General features: G+C 39.2%; 1 protein-coding gene across 5 annotated transcripts in view; it reads left to right on the top strand.

Moving 5' to 3' along the window:
- The window catches only part of Cdk14 (cyclin-dependent kinase 14), a 576,868-nt gene that overhangs the window by 334,784 nt on the left and 216,989 nt on the right, over positions 1-25,095 (top strand). For all 5 annotated transcript variants that reach the window (NM_011074.3, XM_006503544.4, NM_001310448.1 and 2 more), the window contains one exon: positions 8,922-9,042. In NM_011074.3, the coding sequence (NP_035204.2) occupies positions 8,922-9,042 (121 nt within the window). The remainder of the gene's footprint in view (positions 1-8,921; positions 9,043-25,095) is intronic.

Here is a 25,095-nt window from a genome sequence, read left to right as displayed (position 1 = left end):
TTTCTTTCTGATTTATATCCCTTCTTTTTAACCTTATAATTGTAATTATTTCAGTAAATATCCTTTAAAGTGTTTGTGTTTGTATTTGTATGTGTGCATGCACATGTGTATATGTGTGCATGTGCTTGTGTTTGGGTGCCTGTATGCATGTGTGTGCGCCTATTTGTGCATGCACATGAAGGAGAGAGAGAGAGAGAGAGAGAGAGAGAGAGAGAGAGAGAGAGAGAGAGAGGTGTGCACTAGAGTACATGTAGAAGTCAGAAAATATGTTTTTGGAGGTGATTTTGTCCTTTCACCATGTAATTTCTGGGAATCGAACTGAGGATATCAATCTTGTAATCAAGTACTCTTACGAGTTGAGCTATCTCGCTCTTATCAAAAAATATCTCTTGTTTGATATACTCAGATGCATAGTCAATAATGTTACAGGTAATATAAATTATATAAACCAATACCTCTAAAGCTATAGAGTATATCTTCATTTAAAACAGAATTTTATAGCAAGCTTTGTCTTTTACATTTAATTTTAAGGAAAATGGTAATGAGTGTAGATGCGAAGTAGATGGTGGAGGTGCTACCCAGTGTGCATGAGATCCCGGGTTTGATCCCCAGCAGCCCCGAAGCCCAGTATCCTGTTCCACATCTGTAACTCCAGCACTCAGGAGATGGAGGCCTGGTCAGATTTTAAGGCCATTCTCAGCCTTAGGACAAGTTTATGTCCACTCTAAATGTCCACTCAATAGTAATAATAATAAAGGTGATACTAAGCCAATATAGACATGTGATTCATCAGAATCGCCAGTTTTCTCAGATTAGGGCATTAATTTGCTATGTGGTGCTGTCATCTGGAATTAAAACAGTCACACTGAGTTTTAGGAGCTGAGAAACAGAAAGTCGCAGCCTAAGCCAGTGAGCTGTGAAAATGGTGGCACATTCACACATGCCCCGTTGGAAATGCTCCTGCACCCTCTGCTCATGCAGATGGGACAGGATCAGTGATACAGAACTGCTTTGGTGAAAGCTTTTGAGGAATTAGGGCGTCTGTGAAGATTTTTAGGATTACTTCTGTAGCATTACTGAAATTGATGACTTGGATAAGCACTGAAGTTAACGTTGTCTGCCCCAAGTATCAGCAGACCTTTCTTCTGTAGTTTGTCAGATTCTCAGCAAAATGGTTTTCTGGGTCACAGAGTATCTGTCAGCTACTCCACTCGGCTGTTTAGTGCAAATCCAACCACTGTCACATCTGAATAACTGCAGGTAGCTGCTTTGCAAAGGCTTTATTTAGAATGACAGGTGCCAATTAGGCCAGTTTGTAGACCTCAGAATTCAGATATCCCATTTTTCATACAAACTCACACAACAACAACAGCAAAAGGCAAGAGAGCCCTAGGAACTTGAACAGATATAATTACCTTGGTAATTCCAGAGACAACATCAGCCATTTAGCTTTAATATGACAGGTGAAGCTTTGTTTAATAGATAGGCCAATATATAACAATGAGTTTGCCAAACAATATTTAACCCAATCATTCTAAGTGGCCTTACTATATCTATTAATTTCATTTCAATAAATATCTCTCAGCGAAGCATGTATTTTTTCTGTATAAGAGCAAAAAACTTAAAAAAGGTATAGTCTTAGATTTTTCAAAACCTATTTTAATAAAAGTTCTTAAATACTTTAACCTCCTTTCTAGCCCACCATCCACCAGAGGTTGTGGAATGAAAGGTTGTAGGGCAAAGGCAGATGTGGACTTGTTTAGAAACAGTTCTCTGGGGACAATTCCAATCTGTGTTGTCAGGAAATCCGCAGTTCAGTTCACATCAATCAACAATGGTAGCTCAATTCGCTTGAAAACACCATTGAGGAATCAGCAGTGGCAGCTTGGTCCAGAAGAAACTACGAGACTCTGCCAATTGGCCCAGTCTGTGGAAGCAACAATAGCCTGCCAGAATATCATGAGAAGTTCTTTATGTGTTTCTCTTTTAAGTCACAACAAAAGATGATCAGGGAAGATAACAAGGTGACCAATGTTAGAGCATCATCAGGGAAGACCAGGAAAAAGTGACAAGGTGAACCAAAGCCAGACTGTCCTCCAGTCTCTGTTGGGCTATATTTATGCCCTTGCCAGACATCATGTGTCCTCTCAAGCATCTGCTCTATCCACACATCACATGACCTGCTTTCCAGGAAGCTTCCAGAAAAACATCACGTATCTGTTCTCAGCAAAACATCGTTTCATGACAGTCTCAGAAAAACATCACATAACACAACTGCATCTCCAAAGAAACCAGATATTTCTACTTCATAAAGTCCTGAATTTAAACTCAATTATGTAAGCATTTTTATTTTCTTTTGAAATTGTCCTAGTTTGCTTTTTGGATATGCTATAAAACATCATGGCAAAGTCAACTTCAGGAAGTAAGGGTTTATTTCATCTTATACCTTCAGGTTACAGTCAATCACCGAAGGAAGCCCAGGCAAAAAGCCAAGCAGGGAAGGGACCTGGAGGCAGGAACCAAAGCAAACACCATGGAGGAAGAATGTTTACTAACTTGTTACACATGACTTACTCAACCTGCTTTCTGGGTTTTTTGGTTTTTTTGTTTGTTTTGTTTTTTAACTCAGGGCAATCTGCCCAGAGATGGCCCTACCCAGTAAATTGGGTCCTCCCACATCAATCATTGAGCTACAACAACAATAACAACTGCCCCATAAATTTGACTGCAGGCCAACCTGAGAAGGCTTTTTTCTCTCTCTCAATTGAAGTTTCCTCTTCCCAGATAACTCTTGCTTATGACAAGTTGACCCCACCCCAAAAAAATCTGAATCAGCACAAAAATCTTTGTTAAAATTTTATGAACATTTATTTTCTTAAAAATGAAAGATAGAAAACGTCTAGAGACAGGCCCAAAGTGGGATGCAGATCAAGGGGAGGTCCCAAGGCCAGACACTATTACTGAGGCTATGGTGTGCTCACAAAAAGGGATCTATCATGACTGCCCTCCGGAAGAGCCAACAATTAGCTGAAAGAGTTGGATGCAGATATTTGCACCCGACCAATGGACAGAAGCTGCTGATCCCTGTTGTTGAATTGCGGAAAAGCTAGAAGAAGCTGAGAAGAAGGGTGATCCTGTAGGAGGACCAGCAGTCTCAATTAACCTGGACCCCCAAGATCTCCCAAACACTGGACCATCAAACAGACAGCATACACCAGCTGATATGAGGCCTCCAACACACATACAGCGGAGGACTGTTGGGTCTGTGTTCATTCAAAGAAGATTGAATGAACCTAACCTTCAAGAGACCCCAAGGAGTCCCAAGGAGTTTAGAGGTCAGGAAGCGTGGGGGATGAGGACATCCACGTGGAGACAGATGGGTGGGGAGGAGGTGTAGGATGTGAAATACTCAGAGGGTGGATGGGGGTGGGGGTGGTAGTGGTGGAATAAAATCTGGAGAGAGAGAGAGAGAGAGAGAGAGAGAGAGAGAGAGAGAGAGAGGGAGAGAGAGAAGTAAAGTGTTAGGAAAGACAAATTAAACATGATTTTCTGATATTTATAATTTACAATAATTAGATGCTGAAAAATTGGAGAGAACTAAGTGTAAGTATGAATCAAAGGTTTAAATTTTGGAAGAAATCACCTGTGAATGAGAATTAAAAGCAAGTATTACAAAGAGACTGAGGCAGCATGTGCGGGGCTTACCTGTGTCTGCACCAGCTAGAGTCCTAGCACTGAAAGCCTGGACGGAAGCCCCATCTGTGCCCAGAAGCAATCTGCAGTTGACAACCATTTGCAAATATAATTTAGTTTCCTCCAAGGGAGTCTCCCTGGGGAAACAAACTACACTTACAGGTAGCTGCATGCCCAGCAGGAAATAGCAAATACAGTATGAACTCAGTGGCGTCCTTGGAGGCTCCTTGTCTCATAATATCCTGTCGGGCATCCTTTTTCATTTTTTTTTAATTTTTATTTTTTTAACCCTACAGGTTCTTTGTGTACATATTATGACTTCCAGTTTTCTCTTTTTATGGGATTCCTGAGGGTGCGAATGAGTGGGTTTCTGTGTCTATATCTGTTTCTTGTGTTTTTCTTAGTATCTTTTTCTTGTGTTTGGTTTATCCTACTCCATTTTGTTTGGTTGTTGTTTTAGACTCTTACATTAGATTTTATTTTATTGTAATCCATTAGATGCTCCTTTGCTTGCTGAACGCAGATATAAAAGATATGAATCTGTATGGGAGGGGAGATTGGGAAGGTTGAAGAGGGGTGGAAGAAGCGAAACCACAATCAGGATATATTGTATGGGGGGAAATCCTCTTCTAATAAAGAAAACATGTTGTATAAGAAAGCATGTTAAGAACTTTTGAAAACAGAATCAGAAAAGCAAGTCATTATCCACCATGCCCGACAGCCTGTGTGCATATGGGAGCCACTCTGCATGCCATTCTTCAGCGCTGTAAGGAACTGCTAGCTTACGGAAAGAGAGGCTGATATTAGCTCAGAAGTTCAGGGGTCTAAGTCATGTGACTCTATGTTGTTACCTCTTAGTGAGGCAGGGCATCAGTGTACCAAGTGTTTGTTGGAGCCAATCTACTCATCTCATTGTTGAGAAGAAGGCTGGGGAACAGGCAGGAAAGTCATACATTCAGAGACCAAGTCCCTTCTATTAAGCCCTCCATCCACATTTTACACCATCTCTAAATAGTGTCATCAATGTACAGTTCTATCTATGAATTAATCCATACATGGTCAAAGCTCCAATGAACCACCTCTTCCTAAAAGCCTTGCCTCTAAGGATTGCATTGCATACCCAAGTGCTCAATTCACGAATATCCACATTTCACCTATTTAAATGTGCAGCCTGCACAAAAACAGTATGAGACAAACATAACAAGGTCCCAGAGGGACACCATGTCATTCCTGGCTAACTACTCTGTAGAACAGAAGTAAAGGAAGAAATCTAAAGAAAGAGAAGCAATCAGCAGGCTATAACTCACCAGAGATAACAATTAAGAGCTGCAGAGTGTCCACTATTTGGTGTTGATTGTCTCATCTACCTATATAAATATAAAGAATACTGTCCTGGGATTTCTTTTTTGACCAGGCTAGAGGTTAGGATCAAACTCAACAAGACAGCATACCTCTGAGTTTGCAATGTTATAAACATGGGGAAAGGAATTCTTGGAAAATTGTTAGCCACAAAACTTCCTTTACTTCTATTGTACAGGGAATATGGCATTCCTGCCCTGACTGTCAAAACTAGAGCTTGAATAGCAGAACGTTCTTCTCTACTCTCAGGTCTGCCCTCATTAGAAGTGGCAACACAAAAGCTGTGTTCCAAGAGCCATTATAGGAGCCCATAGGCACCTGTACCCTTTCCAGGTGCACAAACACAGCCATGCAGCACTGTGCAGGCAAGCTGCCTTCATCCGGTTGGCATCTCGTGTTTCTTTTCAACTTTCAATTCAGACTAAACATTAATATAAGTTTTGATAATCACCCATGAACTTCATGTTTTTTAAAAGGTAGTGTAGCTCTCTTCCTGTAGTGTAACCATAGCAACTGACAGGGAACACAGAGAGAAAGCTTTCACACATGCTGTGCTAATTAATCCTGTCCTACCGTTTTCCTTCAGTTGAAAGATGCAGTTTAATAAATTTTGCATGAGTAAGCAGGTTTTGATTTGTGAACCTTACAAACACATAGCATGGTCTTTACCAAAAAGATCTGGGAAGATGTCACTAGAAAGCCATATTTCAAGGTATTCTTTTTTAAAGAAAAAGAGCCGTTGTTTAAGTAATTTGGTCTTTCCTGAAAACAAAAAGATTTATTTCTCTTATTAAATGAATATAAGTATCTTTAGAGTGAACACCTTTTGCTCATAGATGTATGGTACACCTTCAGAGTTATCAGCTTTCAGCTGATGGTATTCAACATGGTGGTAAGAGAGCTTCTCACGTGGTTGAGAAAACTGTATTCTGGAATAAAATTTCCTCATTTTCTATATAGCAATGTATGATCCAACCTTCTTCAAAAACTTTTTTATAAAACGTTGAAAACTCATCCTCACTGTTCCTTTGGGAAGCATTATAGTTTTTTTCAAAGTTAGTATGTTCATTTCAATCATCTTTGAACTTTGAAGCTGTGGCTTTCCTTGACCTCGGTCTGTGAGAAGAGAGAAAATCGTGTAGAATAGGAAGCTGTTTGGATTTTCCACAATTACTTAACCAGCTTCATAGTCACACTTGGTCAGCGTCCACATGTGATGCTTTTGATTTACATTATATTTAGGACATTCTGGGGCTTTCTTTTTTTTATTTTCATGTTAGGGTATCACTTTCTATTTAATAACAAGCCTGATTGTCTAATCTGTCAAAAGAAATCACAGTTTTTCCATTCCCCTAGCTCTTTCCTCAGGGAAAGCAAGAGTATCCAGCATGGATGGCCTCCCATTTGACTTTACAGCCACATAGGGCATGAGGCAGAACCTATGTCCAGCTCTTTGGTTTCTGTATGGAAATGCAGTCATTTAAGGACGAGACCTTTGATAGGTTTACCAAAGCCTTCAGACACTCTCCATAGTACAGTTTCATGTGATTTGAGGTCGGATTACACCTTACAGGGTAAAGAATGTGTTACATGGAATCTGTGCTTGGAAATACTTCTATTTGTGTGCAAAATATTATGTAGAGTGTATTTTATATGTCTTACGTCTTTACTTCTTGTATTGGATATGTATAACCAATTCAGTATATCATCGCTTTCCTCTAAACATTGTAATGTAGAATAATTGGCCATAATGAAAATTGACTAAATTAGCAATTCTTTGCCTTACCAATTGTTTATCATATTAATCTCAAAATTCACCTACAATCCAGAAAATGAACAGCTATGGTTAGTAAATAAACAGGAAGAAGTTCATGGTCCCAAACAGTACGGAAAATTTTTATAGATCATTGAAATGAACATGTTAAAGTAGGTTCCCGGCAAAACTTTATTATTATATTACACTATAAGCATAATATGGATAAAAGATACTTGACACTCATGGTCTAGGTATGTCACGTAACTGCAAAAGGTACAAGAGGAGGTCAGTTTCGATGAAGGAACTGTTTGTGTTCATGGTCTCAGAAGTTTCAGTTGGTAATGACTTGGCCCTGTTGCCTTTGGACCTCTGGTGAGGCAGAATATCACAGCAGAAAGCCCATGGTAGAGTAAGGCTACTCATTGTATAGCTACTGGGAGCAAAGAGAGAAGGGCTATCCCCCTGATATCCTCTCCAAGACTGCGGCCCCTCACAGTGAACCAACTTCCTCCTTCTAGACTCCATCTCCCAAGGTCCATCAACTCTCAATAGCACTGTTGCGATGGAACTGGTCTTTAACAAATGGGCCACAAGGAAGCACGCCAGATCTGCCTTATTGCAGCTGTCAGTAAGGACAGCCAGAGAGTTTTTTATTCCTTGTTTTACTTTCCAAAACAACATTGTGGAATATATGACCTTTAAGTGAATTAGAAGGGTTAGGGAGATGGCCCCATGGTTTAGAATGCTTGCTACTCATGCAGAAGACCTGAGTTCAGTTCTCAGCATCCAAATCAGGAAGTTCACAACTGCCTGTAACACCCACTTCAGGGGTCCACTGCCCCTTTTGTGGCCTTTACAGGCACACACTTGCATGTGTACATAGCATGTACATGTAAAAACACAGTGTGCATGCACATACACATAATTAAAATAAAAATAAATCATCTTAGAGTGTTAAGCTGGGGATATCCACTTGTTACTTTCTTAACATGCTGAAAGGTGTATGTTCAATCCTTAGCAGTGTAAATAAATATGTTTTTCCCAAAGAGAATTAGACAGTCATTAATACAACCTTGAAAAACACTCAGAAAAACTTAACCTTACTAGATAATGAAAGGAGAGTGGCTGAGTGGATCAGCAGTTAAGAGCGTGTACTGACACACTGCTTTGCAGAGGGCCACCATTGGCTGTCAGCACCCATATCAGGAAGCTCTTGGACACTTGTAACTGCTGTTACTGGAGATCTGACACCCTCTTCTGGTCTCTGAAGGGTCCCACACTCATGTGCATATACCACTATATACATAATTAAAATCATTTTAAAAATGGATAATCTCATATTCCAGGGGTAAACCCCTGAGGACATATGAATACATGTTTTTTACAGTCTGTGTCTGTGTGTGAATATTTATGGTTATGAGGTCAAATTTCACATACATTTTCAATTAAAGTAATATTGCTGCATTTTCCCCATTGTGATTTGATATCTGCTCTCACCATCTATATGTGCCAGCTCTATCCTTGCTTTATAATTATGGAGCTCATTGGTTTTCAGATAAACCTCCCCAGTGTGCATCCCCCTGTGAGTTTTTGAGAAACACACACTTCATAAGAACTTTTGGTTCAGCTCTTTGAGAAACGTATTGCACTTTCTTATTGCAAATTCAATTGCCACACAAACATTAGTAGCACTGATTAGTTGTATAGCTGGAAGACTTTATCTTTAAGATATATTTTCTGCAGGTTATTTGGCCAAAGAACCCTTACTGATATGACTTACACATAAGGAACTCTCAGAACTAGAGTTCTGTAAAACAGAACTTTGAAGTAGTCAGGAGATTCTAAAGTGGTTGTGATTTTGTTTAGTGATATCTTATCAGACTTACAATACTAATGCTTTATTTGCAGTATGAATGACTTGATAATTATTAGCATGTTTTCAGAACATAGAGACTAAATATGTTCTCCTCAAACTTTGTGCTAACCTTGAACTTGCGTTCACATATCTGAATTATAGTAGTGTTGCTTAACATTTTAACATGGAACATTGGGATTTACAGCACCCGTTCTTTTCATGCCCACTTAACTTCTTCATGTTTGCTCTAATCTACAGGTCTGGCAAGAGCAAAATCCGTCCCTAGCCACACATACTCCAATGAAGTGGTTACCTTGTGGTACAGACCTCCAGATGTTCTTCTGGGCTCTACAGAATATTCCACCTGCCTTGACATGTGGTGAGAAATGGGTACCCTATCTAATCTGTGTGCCATGATTTGTCTGGGCCAATAACATCTAACAGTTTGGACAAAGATTAATGGTGCAGGAGTCTTGCCTATGTGTGGCTGTGCTGTTGCCTTTTAACAATCTGATTGGGAATGGGACCTCATCAGAGTCTGCTCCAGATGGGGCCTCTTAATAGTTCTTGATGGAGAAGGTCAGAGGCTTTTTGTCTGACTTTCAGAACTGTAATTTTCTGTGAGGTCATAATTAATGGTTTATTTTATGACGAGGAAGTGGGTATCTTCAAAGAGCAGTCGACCTAGAATTAGGAGACAAATGTTTATATTCACTACAAAGCTCTGGTAATTGGTTTGATGGAAAGCTAGCTATTGATACTGATTTTTCAAAATGAAATACCATGAGTTTTTTTTTTTAAAAAATATCTAATAATTTCAGGATAGTGTTAATTCATGCAGTAGTTCACCAGCTATTAAAAATCTCTAGTGAATTAAAATGACTGATAATATTTGTTCCATATTTGTTAATACTGGCAAACTACTCTGTATTACCATTTATATAAAATACAAATTATAATCATCAAAGGGAATGAATCTGACTCTTAACACTCAGGAGAGAGTCACACATGGATATTGAGCACGACTTTTCCTATTCTAGATTCACAGTTGGAAAAATAATTCATGAAGCTTGTGGCTATTTTATAACAGAGCCATCATTCCTGAATGACTACGCTGCTGTATTTAGAATTTAGCTCCATGATCATATAATGTTTATGGCCTCAGTAAAACTTCAGTGTGTATTATTTATTTCCCTCTTGTGTAGTTACTTCTGGTTCATCCCCAGCAATCTTGGCTTTTAAAAATTAGACACTAATGAGTCCTAGCTTCTTAGATTGTCTATTTCATATAAAAACAGTACATTAAGAAAACAATCAAGTTCCTTGCAATGGATAACATGGGGACTTTCTCAATGTGTGTTTAGATATGGGGCTTGCTGCTCTGTGGAGCCACAGAAATAATCTGCAGCATCTTATGAGCTCATATATATGTGTGTGTGTGTGTGTGTGTGTGTGTGTGTGTGTGTGTGTGTGTGTGTCTTTCAATAGCATTGTAAAAGAATCTAGGCAATCAAACACCCGAAGATTTGTTATCATAAATTTATATATCTCATCATAAATCCAATCATATTTTAATGATATTCTAAGGTCCCAAAACCTGTCACCACCTGTCACTCAGTGGCTGAGTTGATGCATCTTTTCATCACACATACTTCCTGATGTTGGCTTTTTAATGTTTATTTACTCTTTATTTAGTTAATATTTTTTCTTAAGGATAGGCCTATCTTTGAGCAACGTACATACTTAGATCACTAGTTCTAATTGGGGAAGGTTGGAGATAAAGACCAATGCTCACACCTAGGTATGTTTTAGTTGCCTTCTCAATCCCCCTTGCTGCTTTCTGCTGTTAGTTGAGAGTTGGCAATGCAAACAATAATTATATCCCAGTCATGAGTTATAAAATGTTTTCCTTTTTATTTTCTGCATGAGGATATAGTAATCTTTCAGTGAGTTCAGCTAAGGTCTCTACTAATAAAATGCAGCTTTGAAATAATTGTGGTGTGGAGCCAATTTTATCTTAGTTGCTTGGCAATTTAGTCAAGATTATACTCTCTGGAATATAAGAAACTCTTCTTCCTGTGCCTCTGGCTCAATTGGGAGAAAAAAAAAACATTAAAAATGTTCCCTAAGGGGCTAGGTACATGGCTTAGTTATGAAGCCCTTGCAAGTGTCACGACCTAAGTTTAGCATGGTGGCACATGTATGTAACCCCAGAGCAGGGGCTGAGAAGATGGACAGGACCCTGGACCTCAACTAAGCGAATCAGTGGTTTCCAAGTTCAGGAACTGTGATGGTTTGTATATTCTTGGGCCAGGGAGTGGCACCATTTGGAGGTGTGGCCTTGTTGGAATAGGTGTGACCTGGTTGGAGGATGTGTGTCACTGTGGGTGTGAGCATAAGACCCTCACCCTAGTTGCCTGGAAGTCAGTCTTCCACTAGCAGCCTTCGGATGAAGATGTAGAACTCTCAGCTCCTCCTGCGCCATGCCTGCCTGGATGCTGCCATGCTTCCTCCTTGATGATAATGGACTGAACCTCTGAACCTGTAAGCCAGCCCCAATTAAATGTTGTTTTTATAAGTCTTTCCTTGCTCATGGTGTTTGTTCACAGCAGTAAAACCCTAAGAGAGGGACAGACCTTGTCTCAAAAATTAAGGTGGACAGCAAAGACACCACTGACCTCTGGCCTTATTTTGATACACATTTGTGTGTACACTCATTCATACAAACTGACACATATGTACAAACCAAAACCACAAGGATGTTTACGAATTTGAGTTATTGCCTAGTTGGATGACCTGAATTCAGGCCCTAAAACCAATGTACAATTGTAAATATTCTGTACAGGCAGAGCTTGAAGTCTTACTTTCTAGTCAGCCTAGCCTACTTGATGAGCTTGAAGCCAGTGAGGGAACTGCCCTTCTCCCTTAAAGATAGAGAGCTTTGTGAAAAACATCACTGAGAGCTGACCTCTGACCTCCATATGCATGCACATTCACACATATGCCAGTACACACACACACACACACACACACACACACGCATGCATATGCACACACAGGGTGGTGTAGGGAAAATGTTCTTTATAGTATCAAGTACAGGGTAGTCTCTGACTTGCTAAAATGTTTGTTTCTTCCATTGTTTGTTTTCTAAGCTGTCCATCTTCACTCCCTATTCTGACCCTACCCCATGTGTATAAGTGATGGTTTTGGTACTAGCTGCCAATTGGCTTCGAACAGAGACATGGTCGTTGGATATAAAGGCGTCTGTTATTAAGAGGGGAGGGGAAAACTGATAGAAAATAGTGGACCCCAAGTGCCCTTTTGTTCCCGTGCCAAGATTATTCATTGCCAGAAACAACTAGCAAATGCGTCAGGGTTGAGCAGTCCCCCCATGCTTATTTTCAGTTCATTTCCAAGCCCGAAAACTTATGTCGATGCTATGCCTGTCGTTCTGAATCTAATGTCGTTCCAAGCAATTTTCTAAAGGCTGTTTTGCTATTTTCTATAAGTCAAGTAAAAATGCATGTGTCTTTCCCATGAGAGGGACATTCACAGGGCACTGATTTTTTTTTTTTTTTTTTGCATAATCAATGGCGTCGAGGCAGGATATTCAGACACCTGGAAATGGGATTGTAATTGAACCATGGCTCAGCTGCACCAAAAAGAAATACAAATATTAATCCAGGGAGGCAGGTGGCAGGAGTTCCGGGCTATTTTTACAGTTCATTTACTGTCCTGGGGCTTCAGGGCAGTAACTAAGAACTGATGATCCCTACACAGTGTTAAATGGCCACAGGCACTAAAAATATTAATGAAGACACATATGCAGTAACACTGTCAGCATGTGATGGAAGTCAGAGCTGGCACTCTTAGGAGCTTCTCCCTGTTGGTCTCCAACACCGAGGCATTGTGTGAACGCCAAGCGCAAGTTAAGCCTGCAAACAAGGTGTGAAGGCCAAGCGCAAGTTAAGCCTGCAAACAAGGTGGTTTCAATACCTTTGTTTCCCTTCATAAAGGAAGATCGAAGCAACAGAATCAAATTGAATGTTGCCGCTTGTAGAAAGTCTGATAATTCTTGGACGCTGTAGCTCCTCCTCGAAAGTCAGAGCAGGGGACATCATTGCTGAGCTTTGCCGCCAGAGAGATTCCCAGGGTTCTGGCAAGCACGGGAAGGGGAGCGTGGATGTGAGAGCAACTTCTCTGTGTAGTTCTTCACCTGCTAGAGAGCGCAGTTTTTACTGTGGAGCGCGCTGTTTTAAATAAGCTTATATTCCTTCTTTATGCCCAGGGTTGGGTTGCAGCTGCACTCATTCTCAAAATCAGAACACAGTTGGGGATTATTTTACAGGTTTAATTTTTAATGTCAGATAACTAAATTATCTACTGTTAATAAATGACCATCTCCTCAAAGGCCTTGTGCTTTCCAGGGAGCGGGTGGCATCAATTGCATTGTCCCCCAACACAGTATGCAAAGAACGATGGCGTGCCAAGCGCTTCCTATCATCATCTTTAAAGCTAATTAGCATATTAACTATGCCTGTCAAAATGTGGGGTAGATCATTTATAAATAAGTCTGTCAGACATAATGAGATTGCATATTAAATCACCTTTTCTCTATTACCTCTCTGATTTCAGATTAAAATGAATTTACTTAACATCGTAGCAGCTGGGTGGTTTGGAAAAAACAATCTGTGCAAGTCGTAATGTATAAGGAAATGTCTGCATTGAAATTGATTTTAATACATTAGGAAGAATATTGCCTATTTATTAAGTATCATAAGGCCTTTTGGCATTGCTTCATATTGCTTAATGGCCTCTATATTGACAGTATCCAGTGCCCACCATCATCCTTGCTGATCTTTCTGTCTTGAACCATGGCAATTTATAAAATAAAATTTCTTAAGACTTGGGTTAATTTACCATTATTTTAAGAGGAAGAGCTATAAATGAACCTTGCTATACCTCCTACCCTGAACATAATTTATTCTATGTAAGGCCTATGTTATTTTGAAAACTTGACCAATAATTAATAATAATAATAATAGGTATTTCATTGGCCATAAACTACAAGTAAGTCCTGATATGCTTTAATTACTTCCCTATTATGCAGTAAAGTCAGCAACACACTTCCAAGATGAGTGATTCAATGAAGGTCATAGCCCACCATCAGCCTCTAGGGCCGCCTCCTCTGCACCACTTTGTCTTTGTAACATTCAGCGCTCTTTCATAAGATTTCTAAACGATTGGTCTTATTTCACTACTAATGTAACTCTAAAGTGTGAACAAAGCACGTTGTGATATATTATATACACGTCAGCCCATGCTGGCTCTCTGTGCAGCTCTACTATTTTGGGTGTCTTTGATTCTCACTCAGGTGCCTGTGCCCCATCTCTCTCTCCTGATAGCTTTCCTCTGTTATCTTCTACTCTCTAATTGTATTCAAGGAAGACTTAAAAGGAAACAAGGCAGGAATAATTGAATTGAGTACATTTTCATGATACTACTATCTATGCTGACATACATTTTCCCAACCCCTAATCATTATTCAATTTTCACATTTCGTGAAGCGAGTGCATCCATTTTTAAAAGCGGTGTCAAGTAAGAATGAGATTTTGGATTCCTGATTGACAACAGTCATCTCTCTGTCATGTTTGCATGTTTTCTAATTAGTGCAGTCATAAGGCCAAGAAAGATATGAAACATTCATTGTCAAATTCAACAGCTCTCTAATGGCTCTTAAGCAGTGCTCAAGTAATGCGTGCTTCCACTGGCTTACTGACAGTGGGATGCAACAGAACAGAAGAAGCAAGACAGCCACAAAGAAAGACCCACCTGGTCCAGGAGGCAGCCAGAGTTTGTAGTCATTTACATCTAATGAGGCCTCTTACATTTTGAGTTACCATATAATTTCATCAATGGAGAATGACACCTTCAAAAATTAATAATTCTGCAAGGACAATAGGTACACAGAATCTAAGTGTGCCATGTGACTTAAAATATACCAGAGCAACAATTGGTTCTATATTTCAGTCAGAAGAGATTTGGTATATTTTAGTGTTTGAGTCACACCTAAGGGCTATTGCCCACCAAAACATTCTACAGAAAATTTATTATTGTAAGGTTTCTTGGTCAGTACATCCCTCTAGCCCTGTCTGATTATGAAACTGTAGGACGACTGCCAAGACAGCAAGACTGCCGAGAGTTACATCTGGAATGAGAAAGAGAAGCTTTTTAAATGCATGGTTATAGTTTTTGTATCTTGTCCTTTATCAGTACATGTCTATGAGACAAACCATGTATTTCAGTCAATATATTTGGCCCCTTTGTAGTAATGATGATGTATAGGATGAATATGTATGTAGTCTTTCCTGCTAAATATGTGTAAAACAAATTAAATTTCACCTAATTTTTTTAACACCATTGGCAATGTAGTTGCCTACCCACAAATGGATTCCTGAGTGAAATTTTAAAGGGACAGTCACAGAGACTAAGCTTCGTGACATTATTATAACCTTGCTGTAATCCACTGCCTCACTAGCTTGGGAGCCTGGAACAGGATGATTACAAGAAATTCTTGAGAAATATAAAACGATATAAATATTGAAAGTTATATTCTTACTGACTTTTGGATCTGACAGTCAACCAAATTAAATGTCTTGCGTTCCTGGTTCCTGTTGGGCTGTAGATCCGCGGGTGCTGTGGATTATGACAGTGGATGGGAGATGCCATATCTGATTTTAAGGAATGACCATACAGTCTTTGTCTTTGAAATTAGAATTTTTAGCTCAAGAGTTTTTCATATTACATGGGGGAGTAAGGCATGTGTACAATATGATTCTGTGTTTTAATCTCACAATATGTAAATTAAGGAATGTCACATGTAGGTTAATCTCTTTAATTTTTTGATGTGTGTGGTATATATATTCTTCTTGTACACAAATGCATATGTGTGTATATACATATACATAAGTGTTCATCTTATATATTCATACACATGTTCGTACATGTATGAAAACCAAACAGCATTGTTGAGTCATCCTATGTTACACTTTACCTTATTAATTTATTCATTCATATATTCATTTGTTCATTCTGTAATCTATTTATTTAAAGGCAGTTCTGTCAGTGAGCCTGGAGCTCCTAGGCTCATTGAGACTTGCTTGCCATGAGTTCCAGGGACCTTCCTGTCTCTATCTCCCTGCCTTGGGACTGCAGATGCCTGGCATCATTCCTGGCTTTGTATGCATGTGCTTGGAATCCAAACCCAGGACCTTTGCTTGTGCGGCAACCACTGTGTGGCTGAGCCATCTCCTCATCCCTGCTTATGATATAAGTAGGCTATATGTTTACGTAGAAATAATTTTCAGAATATGAAATGCTTTGCTTTTGAAAGTAGGGGCTATGCTTAACAAAAACTTACTGAAGCCCCAGTCAGCCTCCTTCCCCCACTGTTTGCTCCATGTCCAACATAGTTAATCAAAGCTTTCAACTATTCTTTTCAGTTTCCAGATGGAGAACTATGACAATAAAACTTATTTCCAGCACAGCTGGTTAACTGACAACTACCAAAACGAGTCAAGAGCAGGGCCAGAGATCTAATTTCCTCATGGTTACCCTTTAATCTCTCAGGAGCAACTGTGCATTTTCAATGCTCGTAGTATGCTATCCACCTCACAAGTGCCACCTAATTGTTTGTCTTGCTATCTCTTAAGTTATTATACTGATCGGTTTGCATTGGAGAGCTAATCTATGACCTTGTTCATGCAAATAACTTTGATTTTTTTGGAGATTATACTAAGGGGTTATTATGGAAGGAGAAGACTTTACTCCCTCCAGAAACCTTGTGCCACTCCACCTTTATCTTAGTCTCCCTGTGTAGAATATGCATTACAGTCTTATGCATGAGTACTCAAAAATAATAAGTCAGGTAGTGTTCATGATTATATATCCTTTATTGTATAATATTTTAGATTTTCTAATTACATTTAGTTTTTAGCTTCTTTGCTTTTATACATATTTCTAATTATTTATGGTTTCAAAATGTTTTGAAACATATAAAAAACATTTACCAAATGCTCAAAGACATATCTATGTATCATATATATTAACTTTTAAGATTATATTTTAATTATATCATTTCTCCATTTTTCTCTTTGCAAGCCTTTCCACATATCTATCCCCAATCTCCTTCACATTCATGGCCTCTTGTTATCACTAATTGTTATTGCTGGCTACATATATACATACATATATGCATGCATACGTACATTTCTAAATATAACATGTTGAGTCCATATAATACTTTTTGTATGCATGTTGTTAGGGCTGTTTGACAATGGACAACCAAATTGTTCACTTCCCAGGAGAGGACCACATCTCCTGCCCCAGGTTTACCAGGTTGTATGTAGTTCTTTATGTTGGGTTGAGGCCTCCGCAAGCTTTTCCCTGTCCAAGTTCCTAGCTGTTCTCCTTTTTTAGATCATCACTGGAAGTCATGTTAGTGAGATGCTATGGGTGTAGCTTCTGATGTTACTAGGAGACACAATATCACAACAAAGTCCCTGTTCCTCTTGCTTTTAGAATTGTGCCACTCTCTCACACTATGTTCCCTAAGCCTTAACTGTGGGAATGTTTTGTACTGTTTTTAAGTCAGACATCTTTAAGGAGTGCATCATGTTAAAAATATGTGTATAAACATTTTAAAGATTTATTTTTAATCTCTGTGTATGTGTGTCAATATGAGTATATGCCATAAATATATAGGTTTATACAGAGGCCAGAAGGAGGTGTCAGATCCCCTGGACCTAGAATTATAGGAAGTTGTGAGCCACCTACTGTGGGTACTGGGAAGCAAACTATGGTCGTCTGGACGAGAAGGAAGTGCTCTAAAAGCCGAGCCATCTCCAACCATACCATGTAAATTCATCAAATCAGAAAAATAAACATGACCATCTGTATTTGTTACTAGCCTTAGTACTGTGTTCAAATCCTTGACATGAAGAAATTTAAGAGAAGGGGGGTTTATTTCGGTCACACAGTCTCTCCCAAGAGGACGTCTTGGCATCAGGCGCATAAGGTACATCTACAGTCAGGAAGCAGCAAGCGACAAAGGCAGATGCTCAGCTTGCTGTTTGCTTTCCATGTAGTCTGGGTACTCAGTCCAGGATATGGTTCCACGTACATTAGGGTGCACTTCTATCTCATCTCATCTTATCATCTATGACCTCTCACAGATGGGGCCAGATATTTGTCTTCAAAATGATGGTAGATACTCTCAAGTTGACAATCAGTATAAACAAGTCTATTCCTGGTCAAATTGACAGTCTGACATATACATAATTAGGTGAAATATGAGCATGCATGTAATAATATATGTTATATGATGGTACAATTTATAGGTGAAATATTTATTATATAATTGATCATGCTTCCTTTTTATGGTTTCAAATAGAATCTTTATTCAGGTGTAAGAGAGGTACTTGCCTCTTTGCTAATTTTTGTAAATGTGTTATAATGAATGGAGGGACCAGTTGACCATTCACTTCATATATCTTCAAAGCTTGATTTTCATCGTAAATTGACTAGAATTGGGGTCACCTAGCAGACATACCTCTAGGCATGAGGTATGATTCCTTGAGGGAGATTCCAGAGAAGTTAAACTGAGGAAAGAAAACACACCCTGAAAGCAGGTGTTGTCATCATTTTGGGTTGGGTCCTCCACTGGAAAGAAAAACAAAAACAAAAAGAAAGCCTATCACTGGGGAATCTCTGGTCTAAGAAGGTGAAGAGGCAAGGCCAAGAGCTGCTTCTGCTGTCATATCTTCCCCATTGTAATGGATGACAACCTCAGATGATGAGTCTCAATACACTTTTCCTTACTGAAGAGGTTTTTTGTCCAGTACAGGTCACAGTAACTGAGAAAGGTTACTAATACAGTCCTATGTGGCCATAGAGCTGGTGTTTTCTGCAGGAAACTCTCTGAAATCAATGTCATTGGCTGATTTTTGGTTCTTCAGAAGCTCATAACTGGTGGATGATGTCCTCCGATCACGTTAGAAGACAGGAGCTTTTGGTCACACTGACCAATTCACACACCTTTCATTGAATTCCTCTTTGTTCTTCTCAAAGCCTCCCCATTTTCTGCTGCAAGTTTACCTTTTACCTTTGAAGCTGTTTGGTCCAATTTAATCTATCCTGCTGGTATGTGTTGGAAAAGAGGGGGCTGGTGAGAGCAGTCTGACTGGGCAGTTTCTTCTTTCCCCAAAGTTCTGATCATCCATCCTATTATCAGCTGTCAGGTTCATCTCCACAATGTTTAGAGCCTGTCTGTGTCTCCATGTGCTTAGCCTTGTCTAAGTTGCTAAATTCAATCCTCTCATTGCAACTTGGAATTGCTGCCTTTGGCCTGTGGAGATCATTACTCCTTCATGCACAACTGACAAGTTATCTCTCATCTAAGTTGCCTTCTTTTGTGTGTTTTAATTTCCTCTTGTTTGTGTTTAAGTTTGGTTTAATTTTATTTTTCTAATCCGCTACAGTGGTCTTCTTGGGAGGAAAGAGGTACCATACATTTTTCTGCATGCTCTTCTTTTCTTATTGATAATTCAATACTCATGGTTTTAACTATGAAGTGCAGGCTGCTAGAGTCCTTGTTCCCTGAGTGGGAGCCAGTGAAATGCGATAGCAGTGGAGCAAACTTTGGCACTGCCAGCCTCTACGTGTGATGGTGGAAACAGATAATTCATACTACTCAATAGTGAAATAAAAATAACTTTGCATAGGAAAACAAACTCTACAATAAAACCAGATTTTGATTTATGAGCCAGTTAGGAAGGGAGATAACATCTGAATTCATATTTATTAAAAGAAAAATATTTTCTGTGAATATAGGAATGTATTAAAGATGGTAGTCCCTTGGAGCTATATGCTGTATGAATCCAATATGACCTTGTTGTTAGCATAAAATGAGAAGGGCAGAGCTCAGTTGGAAGAGTGCTTCCTGGAACATAGGATGGGCCTGATCCCCAGCATCACGTAAACACAGGTATAGTAGTGTCTACCTGCTGTCCCAGGACCTGTGGTTTTGAAACATGAAATCAGAAGTTCAAGTTCATTCTGTGATGCAAAGTGAGTTGAAAGCCAGCAGGCACTACATGAGACTGTTTCAGTGGAAAGATTAATTATCAAGACATTAGAACATTTCTAGGTCAGTCAAACTAAAAAGACGGAATGTAGGATTGTATGCATAGGGATAACATCATTGGATGGAAACTGAAATGTAATTGACAGAAACTGGCCAACTCTATGAGTACCACTCATGGTAGTACTCAGAAAGGGGACTAAGCTGTTCCCACTGCTCAGCAGTGGGCAGAAGTGGGGGTCTGGTGCGGCTGTTGGGTTTGTCCATTAGCTAGCTCTTCATGATACTGCTTTGTCTAACATACAGTCTAAGAATCATATTTTTTTTGTACATCTGTTGCATAAATTTCACTGTATTAGCAAATTATTTTCTAGTTTAGGTGCTATAACATGCAGTTAATTAGCTAACATACTTAATTTTTTTTAAATTTTTTCTTTGTGTGTATTGTCCTTTGATTATTAGTGCTAACCAATGTCATTAAAATAAAAATGAAAATAATACTGTAAGTTTAATATAGTTTTATGTATATGAGTATTTGCCTATATATATTATGTTTGCCACAAGTACACTTTGTAGGTTGAAAGAGAACACCTTATTCCTTGGAGCTGTAGTTAGCAGATGGTTGTAACCTGCCATGGGGGTTCAGGGAATCTAACCTGAGAACTCTGCAAAAAATACCAGCTGTTCTTAACCACTGACTCATGTCTCTAGCCCCAAACCAACAACTTAAAAGAATTAAAGTAAAATTTAACTAAAATAACCTATCAGTGCCCAAGAAACAGCTTGCTAAATTCCATTAAAATATTCAGAACTTTCTGTATGTAAAAGGCACTTAGTGATTACTGGGACAGAACCTGAGTAGTGTGTTCCGGGGCACATGAGGGTAGTTTATCTTTGCCATGGCATTCTGTATTTCTCCTTATTCCCATGTGAGATGAGAGACTCAGTGAGCGAGATACTTATCTAATTACATCTCCTACAGAGCCCGGTAGGGCTTTTTATCACTACTTCTGATTGATAGTTCAAACAGTTCCTCCTTTCTCCCTAGCTTTTACCATATTTGCTTTTAGAAATTGAATGTACTCGAAACCTAATGAAAATTTAACAGATTAAGGCTTTATTATAACAACTATATAAGCTCACATTTGTTTGTCCTGTTTAACTTAACCTGTTTAACTTAGAAGCTGCTTCCGAGTTTAAGTAACAGAGTGAAATCAATTTATAATAGCAATGCTTTTTCTTTAATGACCATTTTGAACCTCCAACCCCCATCTGGAGATGTCTGCTTGTGCTTCTCACACTGTTTGAAGGAGCCACAGGGAAAAAAATCAGAATACAAAACCTTCTCTAGACTCGCAGGGTAGCTCTATTCCCATGAAGATCTCCCATTGATGTGCAGTCAATCTAGTCACTTAATCATTTTGAATGACATTTTACGGAACACTCTAAGGTAGAAGGGAGCTGATTTTGTCTTGAAATAGCGCCCTCATGTATTAGTCCATTGCCAACGTCCAGTCCTTCAGTCAGTTCCTCGTCTGCACAGACAACATTGCACAGTAAGCATTTGACAATGCTTAAAACATTGACACCCTTACACCCTTTCTCGAAATGTTAGCCATGACGCTCTGTAGTGACAAGGGTTCTTATCTTCCTATGTTCTATATATTTTCTGAGCTGCTAAGTGATCCTTAAATATCAGCTGCCCTATCACATATCTTAATGTGGTAGCAGTGTAATATTCATGATCAGAGTTCATCAAAATTCAGCCATGCCATTTGATGAATGGACCTAAATACCAATGTAGCATGCAACATAAATTGAATTTCAGAGTTCTCCTCAGAGGATAATAATTTATAGGAAAATTTTACTAATAATTTCTCTTAATGGCATACCAGATATGATTTCATGAGGAAAGAAGGCTTAGATAGGTCATTTTCTTGGATCTTTAAGATGTCCATAAACAGGCTTTTTCCTCTGATTGTCTGTTTTATTACAATTTTTTGGGAGAAGCCTTAAAAATAGCTTCCTTATTCTGCATCAGCTGAAAGAGAAGCAGAAGTCAGTATTCGGAAAACGGTTTGTTTTTCTTGTTCTGTCTGGTTCATGTTTAATCCTTAGAGAGGTACCATCATTGATTGTGTTTCAAATGACTTCCTGCTTTAATTATTCTAAAATACAACACATAATATTCCCTTGCTGTTTAGTGTATCATTCTGCATTTTTTTCTCTGCGTATGCTTCAGTTGGGGTGTTTTCTCTTTTCCATCCACTATACCCAGTAACTACTTATCAGCAGTCTGAATGTCCCTGCTCATCTATATGGATAACCATTATCCACACTTGTCTTTCTCAAATATTAAGGTATTATTGAAGATCAGCTGCTTTGTATGCTGGAGGTACTCGCAGTGGTGGTAGACAGTTATTTTCTTGACTAATTGTTTGCATTTTCTGCCCAAAGTTCTAATTCTGAACACTTGGTTTCAGCTCTGTTTTACCCAACCATCATTGTGTTCCCTGCATAGAAAACAGAATTACCATCTTAATATCTTCTCTCTAATCATGTTGACCTCATCAAAACATACTGTCCTAATTGAGGTAGCAGCATAGCATAACAAAGTAGTCATCCACTTCAGACTAGGGAGTGAAGCTTCCAGCCCTGGCCCTGAAACTGGACATGGCCTTACAAAAATGTAGTTCTTTTATAGGTTAAAAACAATCATAGACATTGCTAAGTTTTAGCCTTCAAGTAATTTTCACAGCTAAATAAGAGGTCTCTATGGCAACTGTTGGAATTTCTTTGGGGCATCTAATAAACAAAGATGGATTGATGAAATTTTGGGGGAAACTTATTTTGTATAAACTTGTAATCTTATGTAGTAATATTAATTATCAATTAGACACCTCCTTTGAATGTGTGCACTCCTCAGACTCATTTATGTCAATGATTGATTTGCTCATTTTAAAGGCATTTTCTGACTGTTTGTACTAGTCACTGTGCTGGGTGCAGGGATGAGAAAGGTCCACCTTACAGTCAACATCATATGTTATTATACAAGAATATACTTAGAACAGTGGACACTCTGAAGGAAAGGGTGATATCCTGGAAAGTGATAAGGAAATGTAGAGTAATGGCCCAGCTCCCCAACCTACTTGAGACAGCCATCTGTCCAAGTTAGGGTTTCTATTGCTGCAATGAAACAATTTGACCAAATGGCAAGTTGGGGAGGAAAGGGTTTATGCTGCTTAAAGTTTCATATAATCATCGAAGGAAGTCAGGACAGGAACTCAAACAGTAGGAACCAAGAAGTATGCACTAATACAGAGGCCATGGACAGGTGCTTTTTACTGCCTTTCTCCTCATGTCTTGCCTAGCCAATGCTCCTATAGAACCCAGGACTACCAGCCCATGGATGGCACCACCCAAAATGACCTGGGCCCTCCTACATCAATCACTAATTTAAAAAGGCCCTACAGCCAGATTTTACAAGGGCATTTTTCTCAATTGAGGTTCCCCCCATTCAGATAACTCTAGTTTCTGTCAAGGTGACATAAAACTAGTCAGCACACCATCTTTCTAAGTTCAGTGCTAGGTACATTCCTGGAAGAATGCATCACTAGGACATAAAATGCCAGCACTTGTAGATAGAGATGTCAGATAGCAACTCAGAATTAGTTTGGGGGAAAGCAAGTCTAGGCAGAGAGCAAAGGCCAAGTGGCTAGAGGTTAGAAGAATGCTCAGGCTATGACAAATGACAGCTTGGCTTTATCCCATGAAAGACAAGGGTTTTAGATAATTCCTGGATTTATGAATGTGGGCTGTGCAGATGATAGACAGAAAACTAAAAGGAAACAAGAAAGACAGAAATATTTGTTTTAGCACTTGATTAAGACTGATATAAGACACAGACATGCACATGCTACTGAACATATATGTTATCATTGGAGCATGTGGAGCACATGGCACTTTGGTGTGTTGACATCCTTGCTGTTTCTTCTTGCTCTTAACTACAGATGTGGACTCAGGTCAGAGACCTGCAAACCCCTGCTGGGGCCAGCCTGGAACTCCACTCTTCAGAACTCGTTCTTCTATTTTGCTTAATTTTTATTCTGATTTGCTTACTATGCAAATGTATCTTCTTGGAGACATAATTTTGTTAAAGAGTTTTGAAAATGTAGTTCCAAGTTGCCCTGTCTGCTGTAACTCCACTGCATGGAATTGAATGGTTTTTTTTTTTCCCCCTCACAGTCCTGGGCTTTGTGTTGTGTTCATGGCCTAAAAGCTGAGGCCTCCATAGAAGTATTTGACAAAGATATATTGTGCCTATCGGTGCCTAATGAAGCACTAACCACGTAAATGGTGACTGGCACTTTAGTAAATTCAGTCCCTTCGGTACCCACCAAGGGCATGGCAAAGTGTAATATTTTAATCTTTTACTTTTCACCGACTCAGTGCCAGAATGAAAAGATTGCATCTGTTATGAGTAAGACATTTTCTTACTGTTACAATAAAAATTAGGTGATTTTTTTTTTGTCTTTTACAAGCTAATTTTCGAGATGAGAAAAGTTGGTTCGTTTTGCAAGAGAAAAGTGGGATGAATATATGGCCACCTTAGTGCACAAAATAGCTCCAATTTTTATTGGAGAGTGGTGTACTTCAGCGAACCATAGCTAAATAAAATTACCTGCTAGGTTAATTAACGAGGAAGCCTTCTGAGTTAGGGTTGCATTTAGATTGTGCCTCTCATTTAACCTAATTTAATTTAGTAGTTCATTGTTTCATTGTCGTTTTTTTCAGCCATAGCTCTAATATGTGTTCATAGAATTTATTGGAGGCACCCACACTATTTTCAAAACAGAATTACCCAGATTCTTTTAGGTTCTTGCTTGTCTGTGTCTGACTTGGAGGACAGCCACCTCAGCATCACTTGTTACAAGTCTCAGGCCTCAGCCCTCACTCGGTGAGCCAGAGTCCAGGTTCTGATAGGATCCTGCAGGACCAGCATGCATATTAAACAGAGACATTGCTACTCATGGTGCTTTTGGCTGGACACATGCGCTGAAGGGGAATTTCTGGTGCTAAAATAATTTTGAAAGGCAATGCAATGAAGTCACTCTGACTTCTGGGTCTGTTCATCTGCTTGCCTCCTGTCACTGCTTGCAGTGTCTTGATCTGCAGTCCTCTTGCCAGAGGTTTTGAAGATGCACATGGTTCTAAAAGGCCAAGAATGTTCTGTGCACGACATTAGAGGCCTCCTGCAGTTGGCATGCAAAGGGGTAGCGTCTCCCTGCAGTG

The sequence above is a fragment of the Mus musculus genome, chromosome 5, assembly GCF_000001635.26.
Source record: "Mus musculus strain C57BL/6J chromosome 5, GRCm38.p6 C57BL/6J".
Taxonomy (NCBI): domain Eukaryota; kingdom Metazoa; phylum Chordata; class Mammalia; order Rodentia; family Muridae; genus Mus; species Mus musculus.
This window is presented reverse-complemented; position numbering and strand designations above follow the sequence as displayed.